At 39.2% G+C, this 15,624-nt stretch overlaps 1 protein-coding gene and 2 non-coding genes across 4 annotated transcripts; all 3 read right to left on the bottom strand.

The window, feature by feature from the left end:
- Positions 1-210: 210 nt before the first annotated feature.
- On the bottom strand, positions 211-5,291 carry RPL21 (ribosomal protein L21). Of its 2 annotated transcripts, none has more exons than XM_060079653.1 (6): positions 5,073-5,291; positions 2,414-2,492; positions 2,037-2,098; positions 1,124-1,236; positions 448-598; positions 211-337 (listed from the first exon to the last, which is right to left on the bottom strand). In XM_060079653.1, exons 2-6 carry the CDS (start codon positions 2,478-2,480, stop codon positions 248-250), a joined length of 483 nt encoding a protein of 160 aa, XP_059935636.1. In that variant the 5' UTR covers positions 2,481-2,492; positions 5,073-5,291; the 3' UTR covers positions 211-247. The 2 variants fall into 2 exon arrangements, with proteins under 2 accessions (XP_059935636.1, XP_059935637.1); XM_060079654.1 differs by lacking the exon at positions 5,073-5,291 and adding an exon at positions 5,018-5,062.
- On the bottom strand, positions 953-1,079 carry LOC132477839 (small nucleolar RNA SNORA27). The gene has a single exon (XR_009530343.1). It is a non-coding gene; the product is annotated as a small nucleolar RNA SNORA27 (small nucleolar RNA).
- On the bottom strand, positions 1,340-1,410 carry LOC132477835 (small nucleolar RNA SNORD102). Its single transcript, XR_009530339.1, has one exon. It is a non-coding gene; the product is annotated as a small nucleolar RNA SNORD102 (small nucleolar RNA).
- Positions 5,292-15,624: the final 10,333 nt, after the last annotated feature.

The following is a 15,624-nucleotide window of genomic DNA, read 5'->3' as shown; positions in this document are numbered from 1 at the left end:
TAGGACAAATATTTTATAAGTAATATCTAGCAGTTTATTAACCAATGGAGTATACTGCACAACACACTACCTCACATCTTTCAGGAACAAAACCCACTAAATTTGAAAAGTAAAAAGATGTCACCCACTGAATTCAGACACAATTAAAATGTGCTTTAAATATTTGTTTGGGTAAGGGGGTCACACACTTCTACTCAATTAAGAGGATCATTTATACAGTCCAGGTCTTTTATTTTCTTTACACCCATCATGCCATGAATTCATAAGGAATGGGCTCCAACAGTTCAGGCTCCTTTCCATTGGTTCTCACGAAGTGTGCTTCTCTGGGTGGAGCAGGCTATTAAAAAAAGGCGAGGGAGTAATTAAGAAAAGTACTGTAACTCAACTTCAAAGTGCTCCCAGAACTAATAACGTATGTAATACCAAGAAACCCTGCCAAGCACTCACCTGGCGTTTCAGTTGAACCCAAGTACCTTTCTCTTTGGCTTCCTTCTTTTTCTGATCATTTTCCTTCACCCGTTTCAGGAAGCTATCCCGGCTCTTAGAGTGCTTAATATGCTCGATACGCACATTAATTCTCTTGGCAAGAATCTTGCCCCTGGAGAAAGAAGAAACTTAAGTGCATCAAAAACACAGCTAAAATTCAGAGAATTCTTTCAACAGTTTCATTTATTAATTAAACCATGAATATTTTTTTACCCACAGATAGGATAAATCAACAAGGTGATGGCAAATTTATAATCGTTTATTAAATCTTACTGAATGGGGCCTTGAGGCAAACATCCCCACTTTTAAGCTCTCTTCTGATGAGGTGACAGACTCTGAAATACCAAATAATTTAAGCAAAACCAGACCGCTAATAAAATTTACAACTTATTAAACTTTTTACACTGTGAAAACCAGAATGGCTTAGCTAACAAACCCCACAAGACTTTCCAGTAAGTTTATTACAATTTGTTTCCTCTGACAGGTTACAAGACAAACACCCAGTTTGCTTGAGTTTTAAAAGGGTATTTCCTTTGCCCCACTTGAATGACCAATAAAGACATAAGTCCAACTGGCAAAGTGAAAGGGGGGTGTGAGGGAATACTAAGTAGGTACAAAGAACTATGACATTACTTACTTAACTTGTTTGTTTACAATGATGCCAACAGCATGCTGGGTAACATTGTAGACTCTCCCAGTTTTGCCATGGTAACATTTGTGGGGCATTCCTTTTTGAACAGTGCCCATTCCCTGTTAAGAAAGGAGATAAATGTTATGCCAGCAATTTCCCCCTCCATTTAAATCCAAAGTAACTAAGATATTCCAAGATTTTTTTTTTAGATGGCAACTCAAGAGCTTTCAGAGCCGGTGAAATGTCATTTTCACGTTGCTTTAAGCAATCAAAAAGACAATCATCATTAAGCTCTAGAGTACCAGGACACGTTTAAATACAAATTCACAAGATTCCCCTCCTTAATATTTCCACTAGCTGTTAAAAACAAGTAATGAGAAAATTCTTGGACTCAAGAATAGCACTTTTAAAACTCTTGTTTATTAAAGTAAAATTAAAATAGCCATTCTAGGGACCTCCCTGGTGGCGCAGTGGTTACGAATCCGCCAATGCAGGGGACACGGGTTCGAGCCCTTGTCCAGGAAGATCCCACATGCCACAGAGCAACTAAGCCCGTGCGCCACAACTACTGAGCCTACTCTATAGAGCCCGTGAGTCACAACTACTGAAGCCCGCCTGCCTAGAGCCCAAGCTCTGCAACAAGAGAAGCCACTGCAGTAAGAAGCCCGCGCACTGCAAAGAAGACTCGACAACAAAGACCCAATGCAGCCAAAAAAAAAAAATAAATTTATTACAAAAATTAAAATATAACATAAAATAGCTACTCTATACTCTCACGAGCTCTTTTTCAGGAAATGGATTTTCCCCCGATTAGGAAGATAAAAAGATGCAATACACCCTATTCAGATTTTAATATTAAACACAACTTTTCTAACTTCTAATGTTACTCTGTAGTTATTTCCCCAATTTTATAATTTACCTTGATATCTACAATATCACCTTTCTTGTAGATTCGCATGTATGTGGCCAAAGGAACAACTCCTGCAAAAAAAACACAAAAAACCCCCAATACAGTTAATATCAAGATTAAAAAGTCAAGAGTAAGAGAAATATATAACCTTACTAGCTTTCAACACACACTACTTTTTGGCAGTTACGTGTACTTTAAAATCTTGCTAGTCGACAAGTTAAGAACCACTATATAAAATTCATGCTTTTTATTTATTACAAGTAAGTTAGGTAGATGCTGATTAATTAATGTCATTTATTAAGAACACATTATATGAACAACAACACATAGGTAATAAAACACAAATGTATGCCACGCTTGCTCCCAAGGAGGGTGGATCTACTCACCATGTTTTCTAAAAGGCCTAGAGAACATGTAGCGGGTGCCCCTCCTCTTTCCCTTTGTGTTGGTCATTTTGGCGAATTACTGAAACCAGAAAGTATCAAACAGTCAAATACAACTGCAAAATTGACATTTGCCCCTTTAACCAAAAAATGTGTAATTACAAATGCACTAAGTTCAGTAGGAACACGAGAATTAGGCAACTATCTAAAAAGCTGGCTCACGAATCAATAGCTCTTGTAACGGTTAAGAAACAGTAATTTTATCAAGATTTCTGCCAAAACTGCCTAAAACTCCTAAGAAGCAGAACTGGATTTTAGAACCCAAACCAGTATTTTCCCTATTAGAATGTAACAATACAACAGGACTTCTGCCACACTACATCTGTAGAACCCAGCTTAGACTGCCAAGAACACTGGAATTACCAACTAGAAGGCAGTTTATTGTTGCAAAGCACGACAAAACTCAGTCTTGCACTTATACATAATGGATTAAACCCCCTTTCTTATCAACCTACGGATATCTCTAATACCGCACCTATTAACTGTCAAAAATCTCTAACTCACTTCATATATCTAATTACTCAGTTGTTTACCAGAAAATGTAAGGAAGAAGGCTTTATAATCACTGACCTGATTTTGACATAGGTTTTGCCACTTACCTGGGGGACCAACATTTAAACCCTGATCCTCATATGTAAAACAGTCTTATTACTTTTATAATCAACTAGGATAATGTCTACAAAACACTGAGCAATTCCTAGCACATGCAAAGCACTTACTAATAAACAGTACTTTATCATTGCCTAAGAATTCACGTATAGGCTACTGAGGTGAACCTTTCACTTTGTTTCCCAAAAGGCTAAAATAATGGTTTTAATTGCCTCAGACGATCCAAGGGCAGAACTACCACTGCTGACCACTACCACAAGGCAAAATACACCAAAGACCAGCTTAGGTTGTCGACAGTGTTCGAATGTAAGTCAACCTCTCCATTTATTACATTTTAACCTTCAAGAAAAGTGACTCCTAAGTACCTTTTTCATATAACTTGTGTGGCAAGGAGACCGAAGAATGTTTCAGCTAACCCATCAAAGCCAAACCACTGTTACAACGAATGCACACTTCACTTTAAATGGTGAGAAGAATCTATCAAGTACAAGTACTGTTTTAATTCTCATGGCTACATTTGCATTAAGTTCATATAAACTCCCCTTAAGTTCATAAACAAGGAGACATGCTCTGCAGATCAACTCACTTCATGGAGACACAAAGTGACAGAATCAGTAATATAAGTCCTTTCGTTTTTTTTTTTTTTTTTAACACATTTATTTTTTAAATTTTTGGCCGCATTGGGTCTTCGTTGTCGTGCACCGGCTTTCTCTAATTGCGAGTGGGGGCTTTTCTCGTTGCGGAGCACGGGCTCTAGGTGCGAGGGCTTCAGTAGTTGCAGCTCGTGGGCTCTAGAGCGCAGGCTCAGTAGTTGTGGCGCACGGGCTTGCTTGCTCCGTGGCATGTGGGATCTTCCCCGACCAGGGCTCCAACCCGTGTCGCCTGCACTGGCAGGCGGATTCTCAACCACTGCACCGCCAGGGAAGCCCTGGAAGTCCTTTCTGACTCCAGAGCCCACGCTCCTTCCACCAGACCCATTTTTCCGAGTTCGAAATCCATCAGGACCCAATACACATAAAATCGAGTTTTTAAAAACAATACTTAACGTCCCAAGCAATGACGATTTAGAGTTTATAATACTACCAAAAATGGGACCCATTACGGGGGCGCAACACGCTGTTTCCGCAACTCTGGCAGCTGGCTGCTACAAACTAGACACAAAGATGCAAAACTAAGACTAAGAGGTTATTCAGTTAACGTTCCCCCTAAACGCCTAAATCAGACACAGCTATTCAGCAATCCCTTCGCTTAACACTTGCTGCCCTGGCATGAACAAAACAATACCCGTGGCAAACAAAGTATTTTCCTTTTCTCCAACTGCGGTCCCGGGCCAGAATTAAGAGAACCGGAAATCTCCCACGTCAACGACGAATAGGCTGGGCTTCTTCATCCAGGGCGACTCAGGGGCACCTCTGCAGTTCTCCGACCACGACCCCCGACTTGCTCACACACTCACACACACACACACACACACACACACACACACACACACAGGTCTCAAGGGAGATTAAAACCGGCGCCTGGTTCTAAACCCGCTCCTACTGCCCCGAAGCCCCTACCCCAGAGCATTACAGTTTAGGTCCTACAACAGGGGTTAAGATGACACACTGAAGGCGTTGGAAAAACAAGCGGCCACGCGGCGCCAGAGCCGATCCGAGAAAGCCCAGGAGAGACGAGCTGAAGCCGTGGGGGCGCTGGAAGGACGAATTCCTTTCCCGATGGACCAGAATCGCCTCACCCCGCTGCCTCGGCATCGTTTTTCCAGAGCCTGTCCCCCCGCAAACCCACGGCATCGCAGCCTGGTCCCCGGCCCCGCGCCCGCCGCGCGAGTCTGGACGGACACAGCTCCACCGCCCAGGCCAGCGGGCCCCAGGCTGGCTAAATGATCTCCCTAGGGCTCCAATGCACGGCCTCAGCGGCCACAGGGTTGGAACTCACGCCTGAGGGACAGGGGGAGGGTCAAGAGGCTCCGGGAGCCACGCGCGTACCGTACCTGGAAGATGGCGGTTCCGGCCGAAAAGAAGGAGGCGGCGCCGCGCGCGCGCCTTACAAGGGCCTGCGGGCTGCCCGCGGCGCTGCCTGAGAAAACGCCGGCCGACAGCCACACTTTCCTGGGTAACAGTGTCGTCCCTGAGAACCAGAAGAACCTGTGAGGATATTTTCCTTTCTTGCGAAAAAGAGGTAACCGACCGACACAAGCTGACACTTGGATCTTGCCAGACAGCCCGGAAAGGGGCCTTCAAGGGCGTCAACCAGGCGCAGACGTCGCGAGCGTGCTGACGTCATCCCTTGCGTCAGACGCCACGCGGGAAGTGGGCGTGTGCCTGCGTCCTCGGGTATCGGAGCAGTCTGGTCCTATGTTGTCTGAGTTCTTTTCTGTGCTCCGAACTGCAGTTTGGGGGAATGGTTACGTGGGCACAAGAGCAAAATTATGGTGAAGAAAGCATGTTGTACGGTTTATATGTCTTTCAAACGTTTTTGCCCTCAATGCGTCAAAACACTACGCACCTGCTGGTAGGTACGTACCCCTGTTACAACCACTTTGCGAAGCAATTTGGCAAAATATAGTGAAACCGAAAATATGCAAATACCAAATTCCAGCATTTCGCTCCTAACTGCTTATCTTATGGGAACTTTGCTATGTAGACAAGGATATCCACAACAGCACTAGGAATAGAAGCAAAAAGTTGGAAACGTCCACCAATAAGAGCATAAACCCATTGTGGCGTATTCATACGGTGAAATATTATATGCCAGTAGGTCAAGACTGAGCCCGCAAATGTGATGAAGCAAAAAGAGGGAGATGTAGAACATACATAATAGGACAATTTATACACGTACAATTTTGAAACATGCAAAACTACTATATACTGCTTAGGCATATATGTATATGTAGTGAAAGTAGTCAAGATAATACAAGGGGATGAAAATCAAACTTAGAAACGTGGTCTTGTCTGGTAGGGAGGGGACTGTAAAGAAAGGGGTATACAGGAGGCTTTAACTATTTTGACTAATTTTAAGCTGGTTATTGAATACATGGGAGGTGATTGTTTATTCATCACTATACTTTTTAATAAATATTTTCTAAATAATTTATTTTAAATTAATATTAATAAATATTAATAGTTTTTAAAAGGTAGTTTTAGATTTAGCAAAAAAATATTTTTAGAAAAATGGTACAGAGAATTCCCATATACTTGGCACCCAGTTTACCCTATTGTGAACATCTTAACATTAGTATGCTACAGTTTCAATTAGTGAAACAATATTGTACATTTTTTAAAATTAATTTATTTTTGGCTGTGTTGAGTCTTCATTGCTGCACACGGGTTTTCTGTAGTTGCGGCGAGTGGGGATTACTCTTCGTTGTGGTGCTCGGACTTTTCATTGCGGCAGCTTCTCGTTGCAGAGCACAGGCGCTAGGCATGCGGGCTTCAGTAGTTGCAGCACACGGGCTCAGTAGTTGTGGCTCATGGGCTCTAGAGTGCAGGCTCAGTAGTCATGGCGCACAGGCTTAGTTGCTCCGTGGCATGTGGGATCTTCCTGGACCAGGCTCGAACCAGTATCCCCTGCATTGGCAGGATTCTTAAGTACTGTGCCACCAGGGAAATCCCATTTGGATGATTTTTGACTAATGTAAATATATAGCCTTGGAACCAATATCCCCAATCAAGATCTAGAATATTGCCATTCCCATTAACAATTCCCTGTGCTTTGTCCCAGATGTTCCCCTCCCCAACTAGAACAATCCAACATTCTGATTTCTATAACCATAGATTAGTTTTGCCTATTCTTTTTTTTTTTTTTTTTTTTTTTTGCGGTATGCGGGCCTCTCACTGTTGTGGCCTCCCCCGTTGCGGAGCACAGGCTCCGGACGCGCAGGCTCCGGACGCGCAGGCTCAGCGGCCATGGCTCACGGGCCCAGCCGCTCCGCGGCATATGGGATCCTCCCAGACCGGGGCACGAACCCGTATCCCCTGCATCGGCAGGCGGACTCTCAACCACTTGCGCCACCAGGGAGGCCCTGCCTATTCTTAAATTTCATGTAAATGGTACTGTACAGTATGTACACTTTTTGTCTGGCTCTTTTTTTTCAGCTTAGTGTTTTTAAGATTCAATCATGTTGTTGCTTGTACCAGTAGGTTATTTTATTTTTTATTGCTAAGTAGTATTCTACTATATGAATATACCACAATTTATTTATACGTTCTCCTCTTGATGGAAATTTGGTTTTTCCCCCTCAGTTTTATGCTACTATGAAAAAAGCTGCCATAAATATTTTTGTGAATATGTTTTCTGTTCTTCTGGGTAATACCTAGAGCATTGCTTGATCATAAGGTATCTCTAACTTCGTAGGAAATTGCCAAATGGTTTTCCAAAGTGAACCTCTATTTTTATTTATTTACCATTTTCCTCTGAAGAGAGTAAGGCATTTATTTTTACTACAGGCTTTTAAAGTAGGTTTGTGTCATTAGTTCTGTCATACAGATCTGAAAACCAAAGTGGTTTCCTAAGTGTCTAAAGGTCAATTTACCTCCAGTTTGAGATCATTAATGTAAAAAAGAATAAGAAAAGGATTGAAACTTAAAGAAATGTGAAGTAAATTAAATGTAGAAAGTAGGAAAACTCAAAATTCATTCAATATTTATAAGCATCTAGATTAAATAAGGCACTGAAGTGCATAATGAGGCTATAAAAATGAATAAAACATGATCCTTGCCCTCAAGCACTCCACAGAGAGCTTGGTGGAAGAGGAAGATGCTAGACTACTCTAAGTGGAAAAGCAGACGACACGGAGTTGAGTAGTGTGGGTGTTCTGTGGATGATCCACTGCGCCTAGATTAGAGGAAGGCATGGGAGAGAAGAATCCCTGGATGAAAAACGAAGCTTCACAGAGGAGGTTGAACTTGCTGAAGGAGTCACACTTTGACCAGAGAACAAGTACTAAGGGTATTTTAGGCAGAAAGTATTTTTGCATATGTAAAGGTGTACAGATGGATAACAACTTTAAAAACTCAGAGAAATGAAAGCCATCCAATAGCCTTAGAAAATAAGGTCAACAAATGAACAGGAATGTGACATTAAAATGAAGCCAATTTATGATTTTACACCAGGCTTAAGTAAACTACTAAGAGAAACCCATAACTTTCGGTCATTAAAGTAAGTTCACATCTCTATTTCCATTTTTGTATTTTTCCCTGTAGAAGCAGATTAACAAAGTATATGTTTGGTTTTATTTTGGTTTTCAGGAGATATTGGCATTTTAACTCCAGCAGGGCAAATTTTCTAAGCTAGGAGGAAACATGGATCTGTCCTCTTATGTGTGAGGCTCTAGTTGGAAACTCTGAGTATCAATCAACTCCATCGGATTTGCCCTTTGTCTTGGTGTATTGGCAGGAGGACAATTTCAAATAAGAACCAATTAGGATTTTCTAGGGTAGAAAATATATAATGATACAAGACAAAAAGACAACCCTCAAAATGGGAGAAAATATTTGCAAATGAAGCAACTGACAAAGGATTAATCTCCAAAATTTACAAGCAGCTTATGCAGCTCAATATCAAAAAAACAAACAACCCAATCCAAAAATGGGCAGAAGACCTAGAGACATTTCTGCAAGAAGATATACAGATTGCCAACAAACACATGAAAGAATGCTCAATTGACATCGCTAATCATTAGAGAAATGAAAATCAAAACTACAATGAGGTATCACCTCACACCAGTCAGAATGGCCATCATCAAAAAATCTACAAACAATAAATGCTGGAGAGGGTGTGGAGAAAAGGGAACCCTCTTGCACTGTTGGTGGGAATGTAAATTGATACAACCACTATGGAGAACAGTATGGAGGTTCCTTAAAAAGCTAAAAATAGAACTACCTTATGACCCAGCAACCCCACTCCTGGGCATATATCCTGAGAAAACCATAATTCAAAAAGAATCATGTACCACAATGTTCACTGAGGCTCTATTTACAATAGCCAGGACATGGAAGCAACCTAAGTGTCCATTGACAGATGAATGGATGAGAAGATGTGGCACATATATACAATGGAATATTACTCAGACATAAAAAGATACGAAATTGAGTTATTTGTAGTGAGGTGCATGGACCTAGAGTATGTCATACAGAGTGAAGTAAATCAGAAAGAGAAAAACAAATACCGTATGTTAACACATATATACGGAATCTAAAAAAAAAATAGGTTATGAAGAACCTAGGGGCAGGACAGGAATAAAGACGCAGACGTAGAGAATGGATTTGAGGACATGGGGAGTGGGAAGGGTAAGCTGGGACGAAGTGAGAGAGTGGCATGGACATATATACACTACCAAATGTTAAATAGATAGCTAATGGGAAGCAGCCGCATAGCACAGGGAGATCAGCTGGGTGCTTTGTGACCACCTAGAGGTGTGGGATAGGGAGGGTGGGAGGGAGGCACCAGAGGGAGAGGACATGGGGACATATGTAAATGTATATCTAATTCACTACGTTATAAAGCAGAAACTAACACACCATTGTAAAGCAATTATACTCCAATAAAGATGTTAAAAAAAAGAAAAAAAATACATTAGACCCTTGGCATGTAGACTCAATCCTAAGCAAAAATAGCTGAAGTTTGGGTGAGTTCAGAAATTAAATTGTTATAGAAAAAAAAAAAACCCAGAAAGTATATAATGAGAATTTTGTCTCCAAGAAAATGTCACTGTAATGATAGCCAAAGTAATGAGGCAGAAATACTATGACTAATTGAAAAACATGATGAAGAATAATTACACAAAATAATCTTTTTTCAATGAAAATTTTCATTTGAGATCTTGAGAAGCAGAAAAAAATGCAGATAAACTTATTTTTAAATCAAGTAAGACAAAGATTGTACCCTTCCAGAACTTGATTCTGTACATGAAAACAGGCATAAACAAGCTTGTGACCATGTGATTAGACATTCAAACTGAATCTCAACCCCATAACTCAGATCCTCATTATCTGCATCCAGATTTTTCTGTTCTCAAATCCTGTTTCTTGCTCCAGCTTCTAAAATATCTTCAACTGCCCTAGACTTTAAGGCCAGAGCAACATGAGGAAGAACCTAATCAAATATCAGAAGTATTCAGACAGAAAAAGTATTGAAGTGAGAGTTGGGAAAGACATTGCAGTGATTTATGGAGACCTAGTTATGTTTAGACTGTAAGGCACAACTTGGAAATGCATGACAGACAAATTTCACGTCTGTTGTTAACCCTGTTTGATTGATTCTATGGCTATCTGGACCTGAGTTGAGAAATTTTTTTTTAATGACCTTATTCAGTGCCCCATCAATAAACAGAATATCAAGTTTTCATTTCACTTAAAATTTCAAGAATCTAAGTTGAAAATCAACTGATCGTCCTATCTTTCAAGGTCCAAGCGTCATTCATTTGGAAAATTAGAACTCACTGGTTCAGAGACAAAAGACTTGTCTTAAAAAGGCTCAGAAGATTTCTTGGATAATAGATGGGTCTTACAAAATACATTTTATTTTTTTTAACGTCTTTATTGGAGTATAATTGCTTTACAATGGTGTGTTAGCTTCTGCTTTATAACAAAGTGAATCAGCTATACATATACATACATCCCCATAACCCCTCCCTCTTGCGTCTCCCTCCCACCTTCCCTATCCCTTCCCTCTAGGTAGACACAAAGCGCCGACCTGATCTCCTTGTGCTATGTGGCTGCTTCCCACTAGCTATCTATTTTACAACAAAATACATGTTGATAAGCTAAGTGTAAATGAGTCAGCACAGTGGATTAAGTTAACCTTAAATTTGTTTTATTTATTATTTATTTATTTAAAAAATTTTACACTTTGACTCCCTTCACCCATTTCTCCCACCCTTCACCCCTCCCCCCACTTCTGGCAACCACCAGTCTGTTCTCTATATCTAGGACCTTGGTGTGTTTTTTTGTTTGTTTTTAGATTCCATGTATAAGAGAGATCAGACAGTATTTGTCTTTCTCTGTCTGACTTGTTTAACTTAGCTTAATGCCCTGAAGGTCCATCCATGTTGTCACAAATGGTAAGATCTCTTTCTTTTTTATGGCTGAGTAATATTGCCCTACATATGTATCTTTATATATATGTGTGTGTGTGTGTGTGTGTGTGTGTGTGTGTGTGTGTGTGTGTGTGTGTGTGTGAGCATCTGTGTGTGTGTGTGTGTGTACAAAAAAACCCTAAAGATCCATCAAAAAAACTGTTGGAACTAATAAATGAATTCAGTAAAGTTGCAGGATACAAAATCAGTATACAAAAATCTGTTACATTTCTATACACTAACAACTATCAGAAAGAGAAATTAAGGAAACAATCCCATTTATAATTGCATCAAAAAGAATAAAATACTTAGGAATAAATTTAAACAAGGAAGTGAAACCCTGTATACGGAAAACTATAAGACATTAAGGAAAGAAATTGAAGACACAAATAAGTGGAAAGATATTCTGTGCTCATGGATTGGAATGAAATTAATACTGATAAAATGTCCATACTATTCAAAGCAATCTATAGATTCATTGCAATTCCTATCAAGATTGCAATGGCAACTGCTGAATTGTCTTGAACTGAAGTTCTTGGATTTTTTTCTTAATAAATTTATTAATTTATTTATTTTTGGCTGCGTTGGGTCTTTGTTGCTCTGCGTGGGCTTTCTCTAGTTGCGGCGAGCGGGGGCTACTCTTCGTTGCGGTGCGTGGGCTTCTCATTGCAGTGGCTTCTCTTGTTGTGGAACATGGGCTTTAGGTGCGCAGGCTTCAGTAGTTGTGGTGCGTGGGCTCAGTGGTTATGGTTCGTGGGCTCAGTAGTTGTGGCTCATGGGCTCTAGAGCGCAGGCTCAGTAGTTGTGGCTCACGGGCTTAGTTGCTCCACAGCATGTGGGATCTCCCCGGACCAGGGATCAAACCCATGTCCCCTGCATTGGCAGGTGGATTCTTAACCACTGTGCCGTCAGGGAAGTTCAAGTTCTTGGATTTTTAATTTATCCTGTAATTAGACTAATTTTGCTTCACTGTTATTCTCTCACATCCTTATATTTCCAGTGAAACTGCTTGTTAGGTCAGATTTGTGGGAAAATCAAATAGGTATGGAACTCACACTTGATTATGCTTGTTAAAATTTCTCTTGGAGACAAAATCCAAAATTTCTCTTGGATTTCTTTAAAAAGAAATCCACAGACATTTTCTCAAAACAGTCTTTCTGGCTGTCAAATGAAATAGGTGAGCAATTAGGCCTCTGTCCTCTGATTAGATTCAGAATTTTCTGCTGACTAGCACAGTGTCCTGTCTCTACCTTCTGCTGTCATTCAGGTACTTGGCTGTACTCTGATGGAATGAAGAAGAATCTGTGGTTGAAGTATTTTGACCACAGTACTTGCTGACAAAAGACTAAAACCTTTTTAGCCATTAGAAAAATTATTCTGGCTACAGTTTCATGTATGCCAGGAATTTTTGAAATAGACTTTTTGGGAAAAATGATAATAACTTTAACCATTATAATGAACCACAATGACATCAATATGCTTCTGCAAAATAACTGATACAAAATGCTTTTTAAAAGTTTTAGCACTGGGACTTATAGCTGAAGCAAAAGGTGTTATGTGAATAATATTTGTCAGACATTGTTTTAATGCTGCTAATTTTCACAAAGCTTTCACATTTTGTAAATACAATTCCATTGCCCATTATTTTTTTCAAACTAGTTTTCACAAATCAGTGATACTTAAAAGTTGGTTTCTGTAGTATTTGAAAGCTGATTTACATGCATGCAATTGGTAAGGTTCAATTTAAATAATTTGCTAGAATTCTATTTAATTTTAGTTGATTTAGGAGAAGATATTTGAAACTAGAGGGTAAACTGGATAGGGAATTTCTGGGGTTAGTGGTCTGATTTCTTTGGCACAATGGATTTCAGAAAATTTAAATATAAGCGTCATAAAGGTAAGGACTTAGTCACTATAGGCATACCACTTCGTATCCAGTGCTTAGCAAGTAGTAAATGTTCAAAAAATATTTGGAAATAGAGATGGAAAAGATGGAAATGGATGGAAGCAACATGATGGCCCAATTGGATTTTAATAGTATTAATGGAGTTTTAAGAAAACTCGTTCACAGTTGCAGAGTCTTATAGTAACAGGATGAATTGGGGTTTAGGGTCCACTTGAGATTGATAATGAATCCAACTTAGTCTGCTGCCCAGCTGACTGGTTTCCTCAGCAGTACTCAGGGCATTCATTCATGGAGCATGCATTCACTGAGCACCTATTATGTGACAGGTACTGATCTAACGCTGGAGATACAGAGGAATAAAACAGACAAAAATCCCTGCGCTCTTGAAGTTTACATTCTAGTGGTGAAAGACAGATCATAAATAATATACCATTTACATGATTATGTTATGATATACACACTATGACATGTAGACAAGTGCTATGGAGAAAAAAAAAGCAGGAAAGGGGAATGATGAGACATTACTATTTAAAATAGGGTGATCAGAGAAGACCTCACTGTGAAGGAGCAAAGATCTGAAGAAAGTGACGAAGGAAGCCATGCAGATGCCTGAGAGAAGAGCCTTTCAAGCAAAGAGAGCAGCAAGTGCAAAGATCCTGTGGACAAAGAGTATCTGTGGATGTCAGTGTCCTACATGCTTAAGCAATGCTGGAGGTGGGGTGTTGGCAATGGGCTGCACCAAAGAGGAGGGGAGATGGCATGGAATGCGGTGAGAGGTAGTAGGGGACCTCTAGGCGTTGTATGTACTTTGGTTTGAACTATGAGTGAGGTAGGTGGGAAGGCATTAGAGAATTCTGAAGACTTACTTTTGTAAAAGATTACTCTGAGGTTAGTGTTAAGATTAAACAGAAGGTCACTGAAGGTAGAAATATAAAATTCAGAATTAAAAGGTAGAGACTTCAATACCCTATCTCAATAATGGAGAGCACAATCGGACAGAAAATTAGCAAGACTATATCAGCCAGCTAGACCTGACTGACATCTATAGAATATTCAAACAGCAATAGCAGAATAGACATCTCAAGTGCACATGGAACATTCTCCAGGATAGACCATATAATAGGCCATAAAACAACTCTCAAAAAATTCAAAATAATTAAAATCATATAAAGTATGTTCTCAAACCACAATGGAAACATAAGGGAAAAATTTGGAAATCACAAATGTGTGGAAATTAAATGATACACTGTAAGTTACCAATGGATCAAAGAAGAAATCATAATAGAAATTAGAAAATACTTAGAGGGACTTCTCTGGTGGTCCAGTGGTTAAGACTCCACGCTCCCAATGCAGAGGGCTGGGGTTCGATCCCTGGTCAGGGAACTAGATCCCACATGCTGCAACTAAAGGATCCCACATGCTGCAACAAAGATCCCACATGTTACAACTAAGACCTGGTGCAGCCCAATAAATAAATAAATATGTTTTTAAAAAAAAGAAAATACTTTGAGATGAATGAAAATGAAATATACCAAAATTTATGGGATGCAATGAGAGCAGTACTTACAGGAAAATTTAAGGTACAAATTTTTTAAAATTGAGGTATAATTGACATATAACATTATATTAGTTTCAGGTGTATAATATAATGATTTGATATTTGTATATATTGCAAAATGATCACCACAATAAGTCTAGTTAACATATTTTGGAATAAATCTACTTAAGTGCAAGACTAAAAAACTTAAAATTACAAAGTATTGTTGAAAGTAATTAAAGAAGACCTAAATATATGGAAAAACATCTTATGTTCTTAGATTAAGAAAGACTTAATATTGTTTAAAAGGCCAAAAATATTTGGTTTACGTATTCAGTGCAAACCCTATTAAAATATTTGCTGGCCTTTTTTTTGGAGGATAGAAATTGACAAGCTAAAATTCTCATGGAAATGCAAAGGACTCAGAATAGACACAATGATCTTGAAAAAGAAGAATAAAGTCTGAGGACCCACACTTCCCCATTTCAAAATTTAAAGCAAAGCTACAGTAAAAAGACAGTGTGATACTGGCAAAAGGATAAATTATAGATGAATAGAATAGAATTAAGAAGCCCCAAATAAACCCTTACATTTATGGTCAATTGATTTTTAGCAAAACTACCAAGAAAACACAATGGAGAAGAAGGAGTCTTCAAAAATGGTTCTGGGATAGTTGAACATCCACATATGCAAAAAAATGAATTTATATCTCAACCTCATACCATACGCAAAAGTTAACTCACAATGGATCACAGACCTAAATGTAAGAGCTAAAACTGTAAACTTTAGAACAAAACAAGGTCTTTGTGACCCTGGTTTTGGCAATGATTTCTTAGATACAATACCAAAAGCACAGAGGTAAAACAAAATATAATGAATTAGACTTTTCAAAATTAAAAATTTGCATTTCAAAAAACACTTTCCAGAATGTGAAAAAACCTGAGGATGGGAGAAATATTTACAACTCATATATTCAATAAGGGATTCATATCTAGAATATAAAACTGTAACAACTCAATAATAAA

The sequence above is a fragment of the Mesoplodon densirostris genome, chromosome 17 (assembly GCF_025265405.1).
Source record: "Mesoplodon densirostris isolate mMesDen1 chromosome 17, mMesDen1 primary haplotype, whole genome shotgun sequence".
Taxonomy (NCBI): Eukaryota; Metazoa; Chordata; class Mammalia; order Artiodactyla; family Ziphiidae; genus Mesoplodon; species Mesoplodon densirostris.
This window is presented reverse-complemented; position numbering and strand designations above follow the sequence as displayed.